Below are 15,726 nucleotides of genomic sequence, written 5' to 3'. Positions count from 1 at the left end.
ATGTCGTCACCTTCCTAAAAGAATTGCCTAAGTCATTTTTTGACAAAAAGGATCTCCTCATGATGCTGGTCACCTCTGGTAAAATCACCCACATCCTCAGTTGAACAGATCATGCAATTTGTAACTCTGTAATGGCCTATGTCAAGAGTGTGACTTACTCCGTTTTATTTTGCCTAAGTCAAAAGACAATGAGACTTAATGGGCATCAAGAAGAACAACAATCTACTCAACCTCTGAAGTTATTGGTTCAGTTTTTTGTGTTTTCTGAGAATCCTGAAAAAATGATTTGGCCAATTATTTTAGCAAGGTGACGATGTGTAAAATATTACACTCTCTTCATTGGTTTGTTGTGGTGAGAAGAGGAAGAAATGTGGCTTCTGTTTTACTGCTGGAAACTGACATATAAGGCATCTCTTATCTGTTTATAGAGTATGTGTATGTGTGTATGTTTGTGTGAGAGAGAGAGTGTGTCGATGCAAAGTTTATGTGCAACTGTAAACATCTCTCTAAGCACACCAGTAAAACTAATTAATCCATGTATTTTGTTGGACTGTTACTCTAATGTTCTTTTCACAAACAAAGAAAACAAATGATTAAATATCAGTTCATTGGTGGTTATTTTACACATAACAATAGATTTGCTCGATCAGCCAAGGGGTAGCAAAACAGCCCCTTCATCACCTCCAGTTCTGCACCAGATATCTACACACACACACAGGCTTTGCAACATACTGTTGTTTCGTTGCTTTTTTTCAAATCTCACCCACACACTTAAATCTAGGACATACACTCCACAGCACTGCGGACCAAGAGAAGGAAAGCAGGACAGGACTACAAGCACACACACACACATAAGAGTGTATTTTCACATATTGCGTCCTTCACACCCACAGTTATGTGACCTGTTTTATAGATAATATTCCATGGACACAATATAGAAACCAGACTCATGGTCTGTTCCTCATCTCAATGCCTCTGAGTAAACTATATATAAATCAGCAGCCAACGCATCATCGTTCCTCTTTGCATTTGTTTCTAGCTGTGGTCATAATGTTGTTATATGTGGCAAGCTGTTTTAAAAAAAGGTGTCATGAACTGTCTTTTTAAAAAATTGTATACTGTTGTCTGATGTCAAATTATGACGTTTGCGTGGTTTTTACATTCGAAAACATCATAATGAATAAGTAGGCTATTTTCTGCCATGGTTTTGAGGCTCTCTTAAAAACGCTCGGTTTTGATGGGCGTGCCGCACTGAAGACTTGGAAGTAAACGCCCATGGCTAGGATTGGATAAGATTTGCATATTTAATGAGCTTCAACTCCCCTCAGTACATGTGGGGATTGTTTTGAAAGCATCTGGGGAAACACTCACAGGGCTCGCAAAATGCCTTTATCAAACAAACACAATGATTCATCCCTCATCCACCCGCGATTGATTGGAATGTTATTTTTGTATTACTTGACCCACCGATCAGTGAATATAACCGCGAACCGTACACACACACACATGCGTGCGCAAGAAAGGAATGTTATTTCACTATTTAAGATAGCTCGTCGGCAGGCCAGTGGTACGTTTTGGTAGCCCGTCTGAAAAGCACATAGCCCCTGGACGTTGGGCTTTGTGAGCACTGGCATTACAAGTCCGAGTCTGATCACGAATGAACCAATAACACCTTCTCCAGCCTGTGACAGCGTGCTGAGGTATGTAATCAATAGATATCAAACCATCTGTAAAAATGCTAACACATATAAAAAAACATGTTTTACTCACATCAGTGTGTTGCACCGTTCCTGTCGGATTCAATATAGAAGGCACAGCATTGTGTTTTAATCTCAATATGTCTGCAAATCCAGTCTCGACCTGTATCTTGTTTACAGACGATTCTGCGGTGGAATGAAGCGAACAAACGCACAATGTCTTACGCATGTGAGCTGGAACCGGCATGTTTATTGCTCGGTAGCGTGACCCATTTAGCTCCACGAGTCGCTGGGCGGGCTTGAGGCGGTGTTTCTGCTTTCTATGACATCAGTGGTCGACATATTCTGAGATCTCTCATTTTCTGGGCCTGGTGTCAATAAAAGCTTTTCTTTGACTAAAAAGGACGTTTTCAGCTCTGAAACTTGCAGGATATTCTTATATTGCGAACTTTTATATATCAAAGGCTCAAGGGAAAGTTGATTTCTCAATTCATCACCCCTTTAAAGTCCCACTGAAGTGCCTTGAAACACGCAGAATTATGCAATGTGTTGGCGTAATTTCCACTGAAACAGGAAGACAGGGTGGGACATATAGCTCCTCCCTTTTCTTTTTTAAATAGCCAATAGCGTTTAATTTATATCACAGCTTGGCCAGAGCCGTTGAGCTCAGTAAAGCCGCAGTTTCCTCCTATAATCTCTAACCGTTTCTCCTCCTAATCTCCTCGATATCGCTTTAAAATATAATTCTGTGCTGAATTAAAATGGGCCGATACGTTTTCTGGTTTGCGCTGACTCCATCCGTTCTGTGCTATCGTGTCTCTGGACTGGTGCAGACTATGTGCTGCAGCGATTCACGTGACACTTGCGTGAAACTAGACTTCATTCACCCCAATGGAAAAGATATTTACACTGTCTGAATAATTCCCTATCACCTATATGGTGCACGGTCTGATCGTTCCCTACCCCCTATATAGTGCACTATGTGCCATTCACCATGTAGAAAATAGTAAATGTGTGAACAAGACAAGACAAGACAAAACTATTTATAAAGTAGGGGGTGGGACACTTCAGATTCTAGAGAGCATTTGACTGGACAGAAAATTTGATGCAAATCTGAAGTGCAGAGTGATGTCATCAAAATCGTTGATCCATATCGGCAGAAGTGAGAGACTGGAAGTGAAAAACAAATGACATGTATAGCTACTTATACCTCTACTTTTTTATTTGATTCACCATCTTAATCATTTTGACTTTGACGAGGGCTGCTGGAAACATTCCATTCCATTCTAAAAAATGTACTACTTTTAAAAGTTTCTGTGGTCCTAACAACAGAGAGTGGTGTGTAATTTAAGAGCAGAAAAGCAGCATCAAGAATATTAGAAATATTGCCCCCGCCAATGTCTATGATGTTTTTGGAGGACCTGCTAAAAGCTACCTAAATTAAAAGAATAAATGTTTACATGGCTTGCCATAAGCATAAATGGCATACCATCAATAGTGGGGCATCTAGAGGTACACCGTCAATGCCTTCGCATGAGCCCTTCGCAAAGAGGTCACTTACATAGGCTACACACTGACTGTACTGATACAGACTCTAAAAACGCACCTGTGCACTCTGTTCAGTGCAATGGCAGACTACAAGCATCTGAGAGAGCGCGCGTGAGACAGAAGAGGGATCGCGCAAAGAAAGAGAGCACCTGTGCGACGTCACTCCGCCCTACTTTACTCTGAACTCCACGAGCGATTTGTACTTCCTCAAACGACTTAATCATCGAAGAAAGCAGGCGTCTCAGAGACAAGTCCGTTTCTTCCGAAGGAAAGGTAAGAAGTTACCACTTCATGTTTTTTTGATCGACTATTGCTGGGTTGTGTCAGAACTTTAGTAATTTTGCATTTTAGAGGTTTTCACTCATTTTCTTAGCTGTTTTTTTCCGATTGATGCGCTGAACTGATTCGAGCGCCGCGCTCAGAGACTGTGTGTGTTTACAGATATATACCTCAATCCCTCTCCTCTTCAGTGTTTTATAAGGCATTCTCTAAAAACCGTAAATCTATATTTAGACTATTAGTATGGTATGAAAAGGGCGCAGTGCAAACCGCAGCTTCACAAAACACTATAACGTTACTGTACGCTGCTGTCTACTGGACCTTGACAGAGTCGTTTTTCCGCACTTTGTCTTGCTATACATCAACTCAACGTAGTTGAAAAGTAAATAGAGGTTGTGTCTCAACCTAGTGACCTACCTAGAGAGCATTTTAGCTATTCATTACAGGGGAGTTCCGAGCTGTTGATATCCAAAAACGCCTGCGATGTAACGTTAGTCTACAGCACGTTTTATTTTATTTTTACACAAAACTGTTAGTAAAATAATTAAGTATAATTTGTATTATTTGTGTATTATCAAATTTATCTTATTCATAGTCCATACGTAGCCCCAATTTATGACATTGAGGGGTCTAAAATGCCACTGACACGCTCCTCCACGAAATATCAATAATTATTGATCTAATATACAAAACAGATGGAGCGTGGTTCTGGTTGAGATGACTGTGTGTGTGTGTGTGTGTGTGTGTGTGTGTGTGTGTGTGTGTGTGTTGGGGCATGGTGGAAATTGTTACATTTTAAAGTAATTATCTAATGCTTTTAGTTGTTGTCGATGATTTGTAGCGAGATTTCGCCTCTGTTATATTTCCTTTAATATTAACTATCCATCACTAGCATGTGGCTGCCGTGATAGCCGTTTGCAGTGGAGACACACATCCTGCTGTGGTTGAACAGTTTACACCATACCACTCTTTCATTCTGTTCATGGGTGTCGATAGTTCCTTCCTGCCCCGTACACTAGATTGTGTGTGTGTGTGTGTGTGTGTGTGTGTGTGTGTGTGTGTGTGTGTGTGTGTGTGTGTGTGTGTGTGTGTGTGTGTGTGTGTGTGTGTGTGTGTATGACTGTGGACAAAAGTAATGAAACCTGCTGCTGCTGTTGACATCAGTGTTAGAAATGAAAGACCCCATAAATGCCTTGCAAGAAATCAGCAAGATTATCTGAAGTACATTCGTAGATTATGTATTTCATGTACTTTAAAGCAACTAGTTGCAGTGAGTTTGGTGATATTTTGATAATTTCATCAGATGGGCTGTGAAATATAGACACACTATGAGATTTCGTTATGATTTACTTTATGTGCAACACGATTTCTGCTTCGCTGGGTACTAGGGTGGTTTCTTCAGTTGCTTACTGGCCCAGGTCAGCGAGGACACTCTTAAGTATCTAAAATTCTAATTGCACACCTCAACCTCTTCAACAAGCCGCACAAACAGTGCGAGACCAGTTACACTCTTAAAGGGATAGTCCACCTTGACATTTAAATTCTGTCATCATTTAGTCACCCTGATGTCATTCCAAACCTGTATGACTTCCTTTTTTTTCTGTGAAACATAAAAAATATATATTTTCTGAAGAATGTTGGTAGCTAAACAGTCAATGTCAATGGAACTAAAACTGTTTGGTTGGCAACATTCTTCAAAATATCTTTTGTGTTCTGCGGCAAATACATTGTACAGTCGTACATGTTTGGAATGACATGAGGGTGAGTAAATGATGACAGGATTTTATTTTTTTGGCTGGACTATCCCTTTAAGTTTAATACTTATAGGATAATAAGGAGTTTGTTGCAATAGTACTAGTGATGCTAACCTTACAAAGCCATTCAAAGCCATACACACACACACATCTAACACCCTTATAAGTGTTTTAACTCCTGTTATGGCTTGTCATAAGGTTTAAGAGTACAAACCCTCTTGTAATACTTATTTTAAATCTATTATGTGTAATTTATGTTCAGAAAAGCATCTTAACCACATCTGCCTAGCCTACCCATCATATCACCCTCACTATCTCTCTCCTCCTCTATATCGCTCTCATTTTACACTTATACTTACACAGGAGCTCAGACTTGTTGCTCAGGCGCTTCTAGTCTTTTTTTAGCTGAAGAATCAGGCATAGACAGGATTCATTATGTGTGTGTGAATCTTTGTAAGAGAGACTCTGACGTGTCCTGGATTGTTTCAGAATCAATTTTGTACTGTGCTGCAAGCTTATGTTATTGACACGGGCTGATTCGCTAGTACACACACAAGCACAGATTTAGGTTTTTAGATTGAGATTCTGCAACTTGTTTGAACGTTTCTGTGCACGTTTCAACAAGTACGTTTCATAATTGAACTAAAGCAGAAATGTGTGTGCGTATAGATGTTGACTGTTCAAATTTATCTCTCCCTGTCTTTCTTATTCTTACACACTCTGTAGTATTAAGGTCTGAAGTCCACTGAAAACAACCAGCAAGTTTGCTATGAAGCTTCTATGTTGCAGCCAGAGCCTGACTCATGTCATTGGGTTTCGATAGAAGTGGGTGGAGTCCTGACGTTATACAAGAACTAGACCAATCAATTTTAGGCTCGGTTATTACCATAAACCTATAAACCTCATCTGGGTCATGTTCCAAATGTTTTGATGCACAATAAAGCAAGATAAATAGACTATTGAGGGATGAAGGGATGACTATTACAGATTACCTGGAGCCCATTCGCCATTTTCTACATTGTTCTGTTGCATGAAAATTAAACCAATATACCTTAGCAAAAAGGTTTATTTGCAGTTAAGTATTTATATTTAATAATATTAATTGGGGTTGGATTTAAAGCGCTTTGAAAAATCACATAAAAGCAAATACAGATCTCACAAACTTGTTTTACACACAGACAAATACACTGAATGTGTCAAATCATATGTAAATGAAATCTTTTGATACACACAGCATATCAGACTCTCAGAGAATACATTTTTATATACTCAACTTCATCTTTATTCCTAAAACTTAACGTCTGCATTTCCCTGTCAATGTCTATTTGGTACTTAAAAACTTGGTCCAGTGGTCCTCTCCTCCCATTCACATTGAGGTAGCAAGAAGGAAGTAGGTACTTTTGCTCTTAAACTCTGGAAATACTAATGAGAAGAGTTAACTTGTGATGGTTTTGGTTGAGTGTAGAACCTGTCACTCTGCATATCCTTCTAAAAAAAATCCCAGTGTTTGAAACTGCAGTTCAAGTTTTCTTTTTTTTTTTTTTCATGGTCACTATCATCATGTCAAGCTGATCATTTCAGCATGGATTGTTTTCTGAACCAAAAACAGACCAACAGGGAGGTAGCAAATCCACTGCTCTTGAGAAAATACAGCAAAGTTATCCAATCTCATTTACATCTAAAGAGGGCGTTTACATAGAAGCCTTAAAGGTGCAACAGAAAAAATGGCCCGCTTAATGCTAAAGGTCAGAAAGAGGGTGGGTGATTACAAAACTTAAGTAACATAAAGTATTATGAAACTACTAAGAGAACAACAGAGCTACTATTAGATTTAATGATCGAACAGACAGAAATTAACACCAAGATATCCCTAAAAATTTGATTAAACAATTTCCCCTTCCTCTGTTTATGACTAAATATAATTACATGATATTAGTAGTTCTAAATTGATAATGATGAAATATTTTTGTTTTGATTTCCTTCTTCCTATATACAGTAATGTTAATGTATTGCTTTCTTACTCAACATATCACCTAATACATTAGTAAAATCATAAGAATTTTGGTTGTCTGTGTTTTTTTTTTTTTTAGGCTGTGCCTGAGGGGTTGCCATGGCCCCTTTCCTGAGAATTGCGTTTAATGCCTATGATCTTGGCACATTCCCGCCAGTGGCTGAGGCACCATTCTGTGCCGTCAAGATGAAGGAAGCTCTCAGCACTGGTGAGTAAATGTGTACATGAGTGTGTGTGTGTAATGGGGGTTTCAAGTGCATTGCTATGTTTGGAATGGCATACTGCCACCAAGCTTCTTGTTCTGTTTTTGCAGTATACTGTGTGTACAAGGAACAGCATGTAAATCCTCCATCTGCATAGAACTGAATTACCCATTTCATTTTGCCAAATGAGTGACCTTCATTTCCATGTGACTGGAAGAAAATATCACTTGCAATTTTTTATATTTTCTGGCTGATTGTTGTTAATCAAAACTAGCAGAAGTTAAAATCCCAAAATGCTACTCTTTGAATTTAATGTGCAACGTAATGAAGTCGTACTACAGTATGAACTTAAATGTTTATTGCTGCCTTTTTTTAAAAGTTTAAAAAAAAAAACGTTTGCTGTATACCATACTGTGAAGTATACTAGTATTTAATTCCAAACATTTTCGAATGGATTATGCCTGATCACAAAAATATCCCCTTTTTCTTTTAAGAGCGAGGAAAGACATTGATCCAGAAGAAGCCCACCATGTTTCCTGCTTGGCGATCCAGTTTTGATGCACATATTTATGAGGGACGTGTCATACAAATACTACTCATGAGAACCGCAGAGGAACCTTTAGCAGAAGTTACTGTGGGTGTGTCTGTGTTGGCAGAAAGATGCAAGAAGGCAAATGGACGTGCAGAATTTTGGGTATGTGGTTATGTCTATGCATTGTCATGTAGTGTCAATGTTTGCATTTGCGCAGCTGATGTTATAAAGTTTCTCTTCATTTTCAGGTTGATTTGCAGCCATCAGGGAAAGTTATGATGTCTGTACAGTTCTTTTTGGAGGATTTAGATGCAGGTAAGACATACTCTCACTCAAATAAGTGCTCGATCTCTCTACTCTCTTCCTGTGATTTTAAAGGTCCACAATGAGGGGTGGAAATCATGGTCTTCTTCTTCTTCTGGCGCATGTCCTTAGACCTTCAGTTCTGTTGAGGCGAGCCAGTCCAGCGTCCTATGATCAAGGTCAATTAGACCACGTTTGCTGTTCGGGGGCCGATATATGGGGCAGCTAGTTAAAATGTGTTCCACCGTTTGTAGTGGGTCTCCGCAGTCGCATTGGGTACTATCCACAATGCCCCACTTCATCATTGCTGCCCCGAAGCGTCCCACACCTGTCCTCAGGCGGTTGAGGATTGTCCACTGCTTTCTGAGCAGGTGCTGGCCAGGAACATCCGTGGGGTCTTCAACGTAGAGGAGTAGCCGAGATGGCAGCCTTGCAGATGTCGGCGGTGTATTGCGGAGCAGTTCTTGGGCGTGTGGCGCAAAAGGTCGCCGGGACTTGAGGCGTCTGCGCTGTGGTGTCTCCGTGGCGCTTTTGTGGAGGAGGTGGGATTCACTCGCCTGTGTCTCTCGAGCGAGAGCCAGCATAGCTCCTTATCGCTTGACCTCTGCAGGGGCAATTCCTCCGAGGATGAGCAGTTGGAGTGGCTCGTAGGCATCTGGAGACAGTCCGCAGGGGGGTGTTAAAGGTGCTCTAAGTGATCCTGGGTGGAGTAACTTCTTGTTGACGTTCGAAGTGTTGTCAAACAAAACAGAGGCTAGCTAGACCCTCCCTCCTCCTCCCCCTCCCCTCCGTGCTTCCTGAAACAGTCATGAACGCACATTTAAAATGGAGGTAGCTTGCGTGCTAACGCTGCTGTGGTAACGATGGCTCAACCAACTACTTCACGCTCATTGTGAGTAAATTAATGTACTTTTAAATAAAAAAAGTGCACGCGCACTAACCCCAAACCTCCACCCCCAAATCATTCTTGTCGGTTATTGGCTGGAGCACTGTTTATTATGTTTCGTTGTCCAGACTGCCCAAGTTTTTTTTTGTTGCCATTTGTGGAGCTTGTGCTGATTACAGAGACCACGTTTTTTTTACAGTTTGTTCAGGGGACAGGCAGCTAGCGGATAGTGAGGAGATGTTTACTGTATGTGACAAAAAATGTTTTGGCCTAAAAAACGTGACATCGCTTGTAGCACCTTTTAAGGGCAGTGTCCAGCTTAATGACATGGGGGGGCTACGGCACCAGGCCGGAGCACAGTATTCAGCACTTGAGAACACCAGGGCCTCAGTGGAGATGTGAAGCTCCCCATGTGGGCTGGTGCTGTTGCCGGGTGTTGTTAACCATGATGTTAATTTCGCGGGACGCCCCTTTGTTGCAGAGGTGGAACACGGATGATACGATCTTGTCAGTGCTAAGCTTGAGGCGCCAGTTCTTCAGGTATGAAGACAGAATGTTCAAGTCTTCAGAGAGGTCCTCCTCTACTGCTTCTCAGGATGGCTTGCTCAGTAAGATGGCCAGGTCATCTGCATAGCCGTACTTTCTCGATTGTGTAGCAGGTAGATCGTGGATGTACACTGGTCTTCGATCAGTGTATACTGACTGCATCATATAATTTAGCAACAAAATACAATATGAATTGCATTTCCAAACAAGAACTAAAAGAATCATTAACTTAAGACTGGATTGTTGCTTTCATAGAAATGCCCTGAAAAAGGGAGTTTTTCATAATCGGCTCAAACAGTTTAGTACATCCCGCCTGAGTTAGTGTGTCAGTAATGGGACACGGGTGTTTCACCTCAGTGCCACCCTTGAGCTCCTGGTCAATGTACTTTTTAATTTTTTTATTTAAAGCCCTGCTTGAATCTAACCTATTCCCGTTAGCTTTAGGAGGAGTCATGCTTATCTGATCACGTGTATGGGCGTGTGTGAATCCATTTAGACTCCCTTTAAAGTTCTGTGCACAGGAATGTCTCTGCTGAACATGTCACAACAGCTCTTCCCTACGTTATACACTGATTCTTCAAACATTCTATCCATTGCTCCTCTTTTTGTTTTATTGGTTTTAGAATACAAAATGTTCCACTGCAGATTTTTTCGAGTTATGTGCAAAATTATGTGCACTACTGTGTAAAAATTTGGGGTCAGTAATAAAAATTGTTTCAGTGTTTTTGAATGGAAGTCTCTCATGCTCACCAAATTTTTCTTTATTTTATTAAAGTAAAAACTGTAATCTTGTGAAAATATTATTACAATTCAAAATAACTGTTTTCTATTTTAATATTATTGTAATAGCAAAGCTGAATTTTCAGCAGCCATTACTCTAGTCTTTAGTGTCACATGATCCTTCAGAAATCATTCTAATATGAATTTTCTTTTTGAGTAACATTTTTCACAGTTGAGCTTTTTAATACTTTTGTGGAAATATTTTTTTTAGGATTCTTTGAATAGCAAGTTCAAAAGAATAGAATTTATTTGAAAAGTCTTTACTTCCACTTTTTTGATCAATTTAATGCATACTTGCTGAATACTTTTGAAACAGGCGTGTATTTTCAGTGCTGTCTTGTCTGTGGGTTGATTGAACAGCTAGTTGACTTATCAGACTTGTACCTTGTCCTTGTACAGTATAATTAGCTTGATGGGGATTCACCTGACCCCAGTCAGATGTTTCTCAAGTGACATTTACATGACGTGTGCTTGTTCAAAAGCAGCTTGACGAAATGGAATGGAATGGAACAAAATGCAGCCATTTTTCAAGTTGAATTTAAAAAAGGCATAATATTTACTATATACTATAATATATTAATTTACATTATAGTGAGTTGCTTTCAGGACAAAGATCTCATGCATTTACTGTCAAAAAGTTTCAGGCCATCAGCTTGATTCCGCTTCCATCAAGGTTTGTTTTTTCTCTTTCCCTCTCAGAGAGTCATCAGTCAGTAGTGACAGAAGACGAGGCACCGACTCTCACTCGTCGTCGTGGAGCTATTAAACAGGCTAAGATTCACTTCATCAAAAACCATGAGTTCATCGCCACCTTCTTCAGACAGCCCACCTTCTGCTCTGTCTGCAGAGATTTTGTTTGGTCAGTCCCGAATGTTCAGTTATAAGATGTTAGAAGTTTATAATTCAGACATACTCATATAATTTTGCCTTTTACTGCCTAGGGGTCTCAACAAGCAAGGTTACAAGTGCCGACGTGAGTATATTTTGCTGTTTTTTTTTCTATTATCCTCAACACTTGCCCACAAAACTGTTTTTAGTAAGAATGTACCATAAAAGGGGAAAGACATGACTGGATTGCTTTCCTTTGTTCAACATTGAATTGTTTCATCCAGAATAAAGCAACATTGTGAACACAGAGCCTCCTGAGGCCACCTAAAAAATATTTTTTCTCCACCAGAATGCAATGCAGCCATCCACAAGAAGTGTATTGATAAAATTATCGGAAGGTGCACGGGCACTGCAACCAACAGTCGAGACACAGTGGTATGTGCTGTATTGTGTTATTTAATTTAATTTAATTTTATTGTGAGCGGGTTATTTAAAGTTTGTGTGTGCCTACAGTTTCAGAAGGAGCGTTTTAAGATTGACATGCCACATCGCTTTAAGACCTACAACTACATGAGTCCCACTTTTTGTGACCATTGTGGCAGTCTGCTGTGGGGTCTTGTCAAACAGGGCCTCAAATGCGAGGGTGAGTATATCATGCGAACAGTATATGTATTATAAGGGCCCACAATGAACTGTTCGCCAAACCTGCTAGTTTACTGGCATTTTTATAACCATAAAATTATGAACATTTACTCCCTTTTTGATTTATTTAACTTACAATTTATTTTTGGTGTTTTAGATTGTGGTTTAAACCATTGTAATATATAGAAATGCCTAAAAATAGTTACCAGCTCACTGGACAGTAACTGTAAACTGGCTAGTGCTAGCGAAAAAAGGCCACTTTAGTTTTGTTATTTGGTGCTTGGCTAGTCTTAATGTTGGATTCTTGATTATATGTTTGCAATTGTCTCTTCTTTTTCAGACTGTTCCATGAATGTCCATCACAAGTGCCAGACTAAAGTGGCCAATTTGTGTGGCATCAACCAGAAACTACTGGCAGAAGCTCTTACTCAAGTCTCAATTGTATATATATATTAATGTTTGCACAAGTCCAAGTTATAAGGCACTTAAAAATAAACATAACCGCGTTAAAGTATCGAAATTAAGTTTGTGAATATGTGTGTTGTCTCAGAAATCCACCAAACGACCTGAAAGCAACTCGCAGAGCAACTCACAGGATGTTTCTGTTTACCAGGATTTTAACAAAATTCCAGGATCTGATGTTAATGGTGAGAATGCTTGATTTATATGGTGGTAATAACAATAAAAATTATGATTTCAGTTTATCAGAAAAGCTATGTTGCAGATGGGACTCCTTATGGTCGTCTATGGGAGGGTTTGAGTCCTCGCCCCCCCTCTCGAATCACCCACCAAACGCGTATCACTGCTGAGCATTTCATTTTCCATAAAGTCCTGGGCAAGGGAAGCTTTGGCAAGGTAACATACAACCTCTCTTTCCCCCACACATTCATATACAGTGTAGAAAACTTGAAGGAGGTAATGCGTTTTGCTTATGTCACGTGATCATGGTGGAGGGTCACAGGATAATTTGGGAAGCTCCCTGACTTAGCCTTTTGCAAGTTTTAAGTAGCTGCTACATACAGTCTTGCTCAAGTTCACACATGTTCATCATCTTTCTGTTGTCAGGTGCTTTTGGCTGAGCTTAAGGGCACTGGTGAATGGTTTGCCGTGAAGGCACTGAAGAAGGATGTGGTGTTGATGGATGATGATGTGGAGTGCACCATGGTAGAAAAACGAGTGCTGGCTCTCGCCTGGGATAATCCGTTTCTTACACACCTCTACTCCACTTTTCAGACCAAGGTACGCCAAACATTCATTTACACAAAAAGAACAATCACAAAGTAGTTACACAAACACTTGAAATGTATGCAAATATGGTTGTCACATTTCAAATTTTCATTTTAAATTCAATTTTCTCATTAATATAAGGGAGTTTTTCAACTAGACATGCCATGGAATATGTTAAAACAATAAGTAAATGTATATATTGTTGTCAAGCACATTTATTAATTTGAATTATCTATAAATAGTTTACTTTAATTTGTTTATCTCTAACAGGAGCACTTGTTTTTTGTGATGGAGTATCTGAATGGAGGAGATCTGATGTTTCATATACAGGAAAAGGGGCGTTTTGATCTGTACAGAGCCACGTATGTCATGCATATATGCATACAAAATAAGAATAGTTTCTATAATATGAAAATATTTGTGAGCCCTTGATTTAGTGAGCATGATTATATAGCACCAGAAAATTTGTATTGAACTGACTTCTCTTGCCAGGTTCTATGGATCTGAAATAGTATGCGGCCTGCAGTTTCTCCATTCCAAAGGCATTATTTACAGGTACAGAAAACAATCACACCACTGTGTTGATGTATTAATTACACATTACTTCCCCATTTCACACCGTTTTTTCTGTGATAATTTTTTACTATTGCCCTCTCCTTTTGTCAGGGATCTCAAGCTGGATAATGTGATGTTAGATGGAGAGGGTCACATAAAAATAGCTGATTTTGGAATGTGTAAGGAGAATGTGTTTGGGGAAAACCGGGCCACAACCTTCTGTGGAACTCCAGATTATATCGCTCCTGAGGTAAAGAATGCACTTTGCTGTTGGTTCACTCTCAGACCGACAACGGCCTTGTCCTGTCCTGACTTGATGTGTTTGTGTGTGGGAAATCAGATTCTGCTGGGTCAGCAGTACTCATTCTCAGTAGACTGGTGGTCGTTTGGCGTGCTCGTGTATGAGATGCTGATTGGTCAATCTCCATTCCACGGTGACGATGAGGACGAGCTGTTTGAATCGATCCGAATGGACACCCCTCATTATCCCCGCTGGATCACAGCGGATACTAGAGACATGCTAGAAAGGGTACACATGCACATATACTAAATTAAAAACAACACAAATCACATTTCTGCAATTACACCTCATCTTTTTTGTTATGCCTGCACACAGCTGTTTGAGCGCGACCCATCACGCCGTTTAGGGATTGTGGGAAATATACGAGGCCACCAATTTTTCAAGACTGTCAACTGGCCTGCTCTAGAAAGGAAAGAAGTTGAGCCCCCCTTCAAACCAAAAGTGGTATGTTTTTCCTCTCACATCTGTTTCTCTTCTTTTGTGTGTGTGTGTGTGTGTGTGTGTGTGTGTGTGTCTTTCTTTTGTGTTTGCTCATTTTTTTCTGGTCTTGTCTAATTGCAGAAATCTCCAAATGACTGCAGTAACTTTGACCGTGAGTTTTTGAGTGAGAAACCCCGTCTCTCACACTGCGAGAAAGGCCTGATCGATTCCATGGACCAGAGTGCTTTTGCTGGCTTCTCATTCATTAATCCAAGCATGGAGCATCTTTTAAAGTGACACATTTATAATGTGGTCAAAAAGAAAAAAATCTGTTATGTTCACGTGAGCATAGTATTGAGCCAGTTTATTGTTCCATCCAAACCAACCATGAGCATTCTCCCAAATCTTTGTTTAAAAGATCTGAACTCATACATTTTAAGACAAGACAGACTGTCAGTGAGCTTCTAATGGAGCCCTTTATAACCTAATTTACATTAAGCCTCCTCATGGTGCATCAGTGAGATTGACACTTCAGGGTGCCCTGATCTCAATGCAATTTTGAACTTGTCCTTACAAAGTTAGGATGTCTAAAAATATCTTGGGATGGTACTAACTGTTAGTACGAACTTGACCGTTGAATGCAGGGAGTGTGCCGTTAGTTCAGTTTGGGAGAAGAGCAATTTAAAATGTATAAAAGCAAAATAGGTCAGAGATTATATACAAGTATTGTTTAAATCAATATGTGCATGCTACAGTCATAGATTACATTGAGCGTTTCTGCAATGATCTGTGTCTGTTCCGTGTGTGTTTGTTTGTGTAAATTAATTGTTTGCACAATGGATTGACCTGAACTTGTTGAATGTGTGCTTAGTAAGTGTTAAATGAATATATTGTGTTTTAATTAGAAAATGTGTATATCTGGTACAGAAACATAGCTATCTTAGCTCTAATAGTGTCATCCGTTTGTATTTTAGTGTGTATATTGTTGCATTTAAGGTGTTTTTATAAGATACATTTATTAAGTGACTACAAGATCAAATTCCGTTCATGACTCTGTTTTAGGATGAGAAACTTAACAGGGTCCAATAAACATTATGATGGTGAATAAACTGACTTGGATTGTGATTTTTATTTACAATCATATTTATTTTTTTGTACCTCACCTTCAAAATTGTAATATGTATAAACATATACATATTTTATCTGTATAATAT

General features: G+C 39.5%; 1 protein-coding gene across 1 annotated transcript; it reads left to right on the top strand.

Annotated features, from left to right (window-relative positions):
- Positions 1 to 3,201: 3,201 nt before the first annotated feature.
- Positions 3,202 to 15,624, top strand: prkcda (protein kinase C, delta a). The gene is made up of 18 exons (XM_079840439.1): positions 3,202 to 3,518; positions 7,369 to 7,497; positions 7,987 to 8,186; positions 8,273 to 8,339; positions 11,239 to 11,398; positions 11,481 to 11,512; positions 11,717 to 11,802; positions 11,881 to 12,010; positions 12,350 to 12,450; positions 12,560 to 12,656; positions 12,734 to 12,864; positions 13,075 to 13,248; positions 13,507 to 13,598; positions 13,729 to 13,791; positions 13,903 to 14,041; positions 14,132 to 14,320; positions 14,408 to 14,536; positions 14,654 to 15,624. The coding sequence occupies exons 2-18, from the start codon at positions 7,389 to 7,391 to the stop codon at positions 14,807 to 14,809; spliced, it is 2,055 nt and encodes a 684-aa protein (XP_079696565.1). The 5' UTR covers positions 3,202 to 3,518; positions 7,369 to 7,388; the 3' UTR covers positions 14,810 to 15,624.
- The last annotated feature ends 102 nt before the right edge of the window (positions 15,625 to 15,726 follow it).

Source organism: Gobio gobio (genome assembly GCF_949357685.1).
Source record: "Gobio gobio genome assembly, chromosome: 17".
Taxonomy (NCBI): Eukaryota; Metazoa; Chordata; class Actinopteri; order Cypriniformes; family Gobionidae; genus Gobio; species Gobio gobio.
This window is presented reverse-complemented; position numbering and strand designations above follow the sequence as displayed.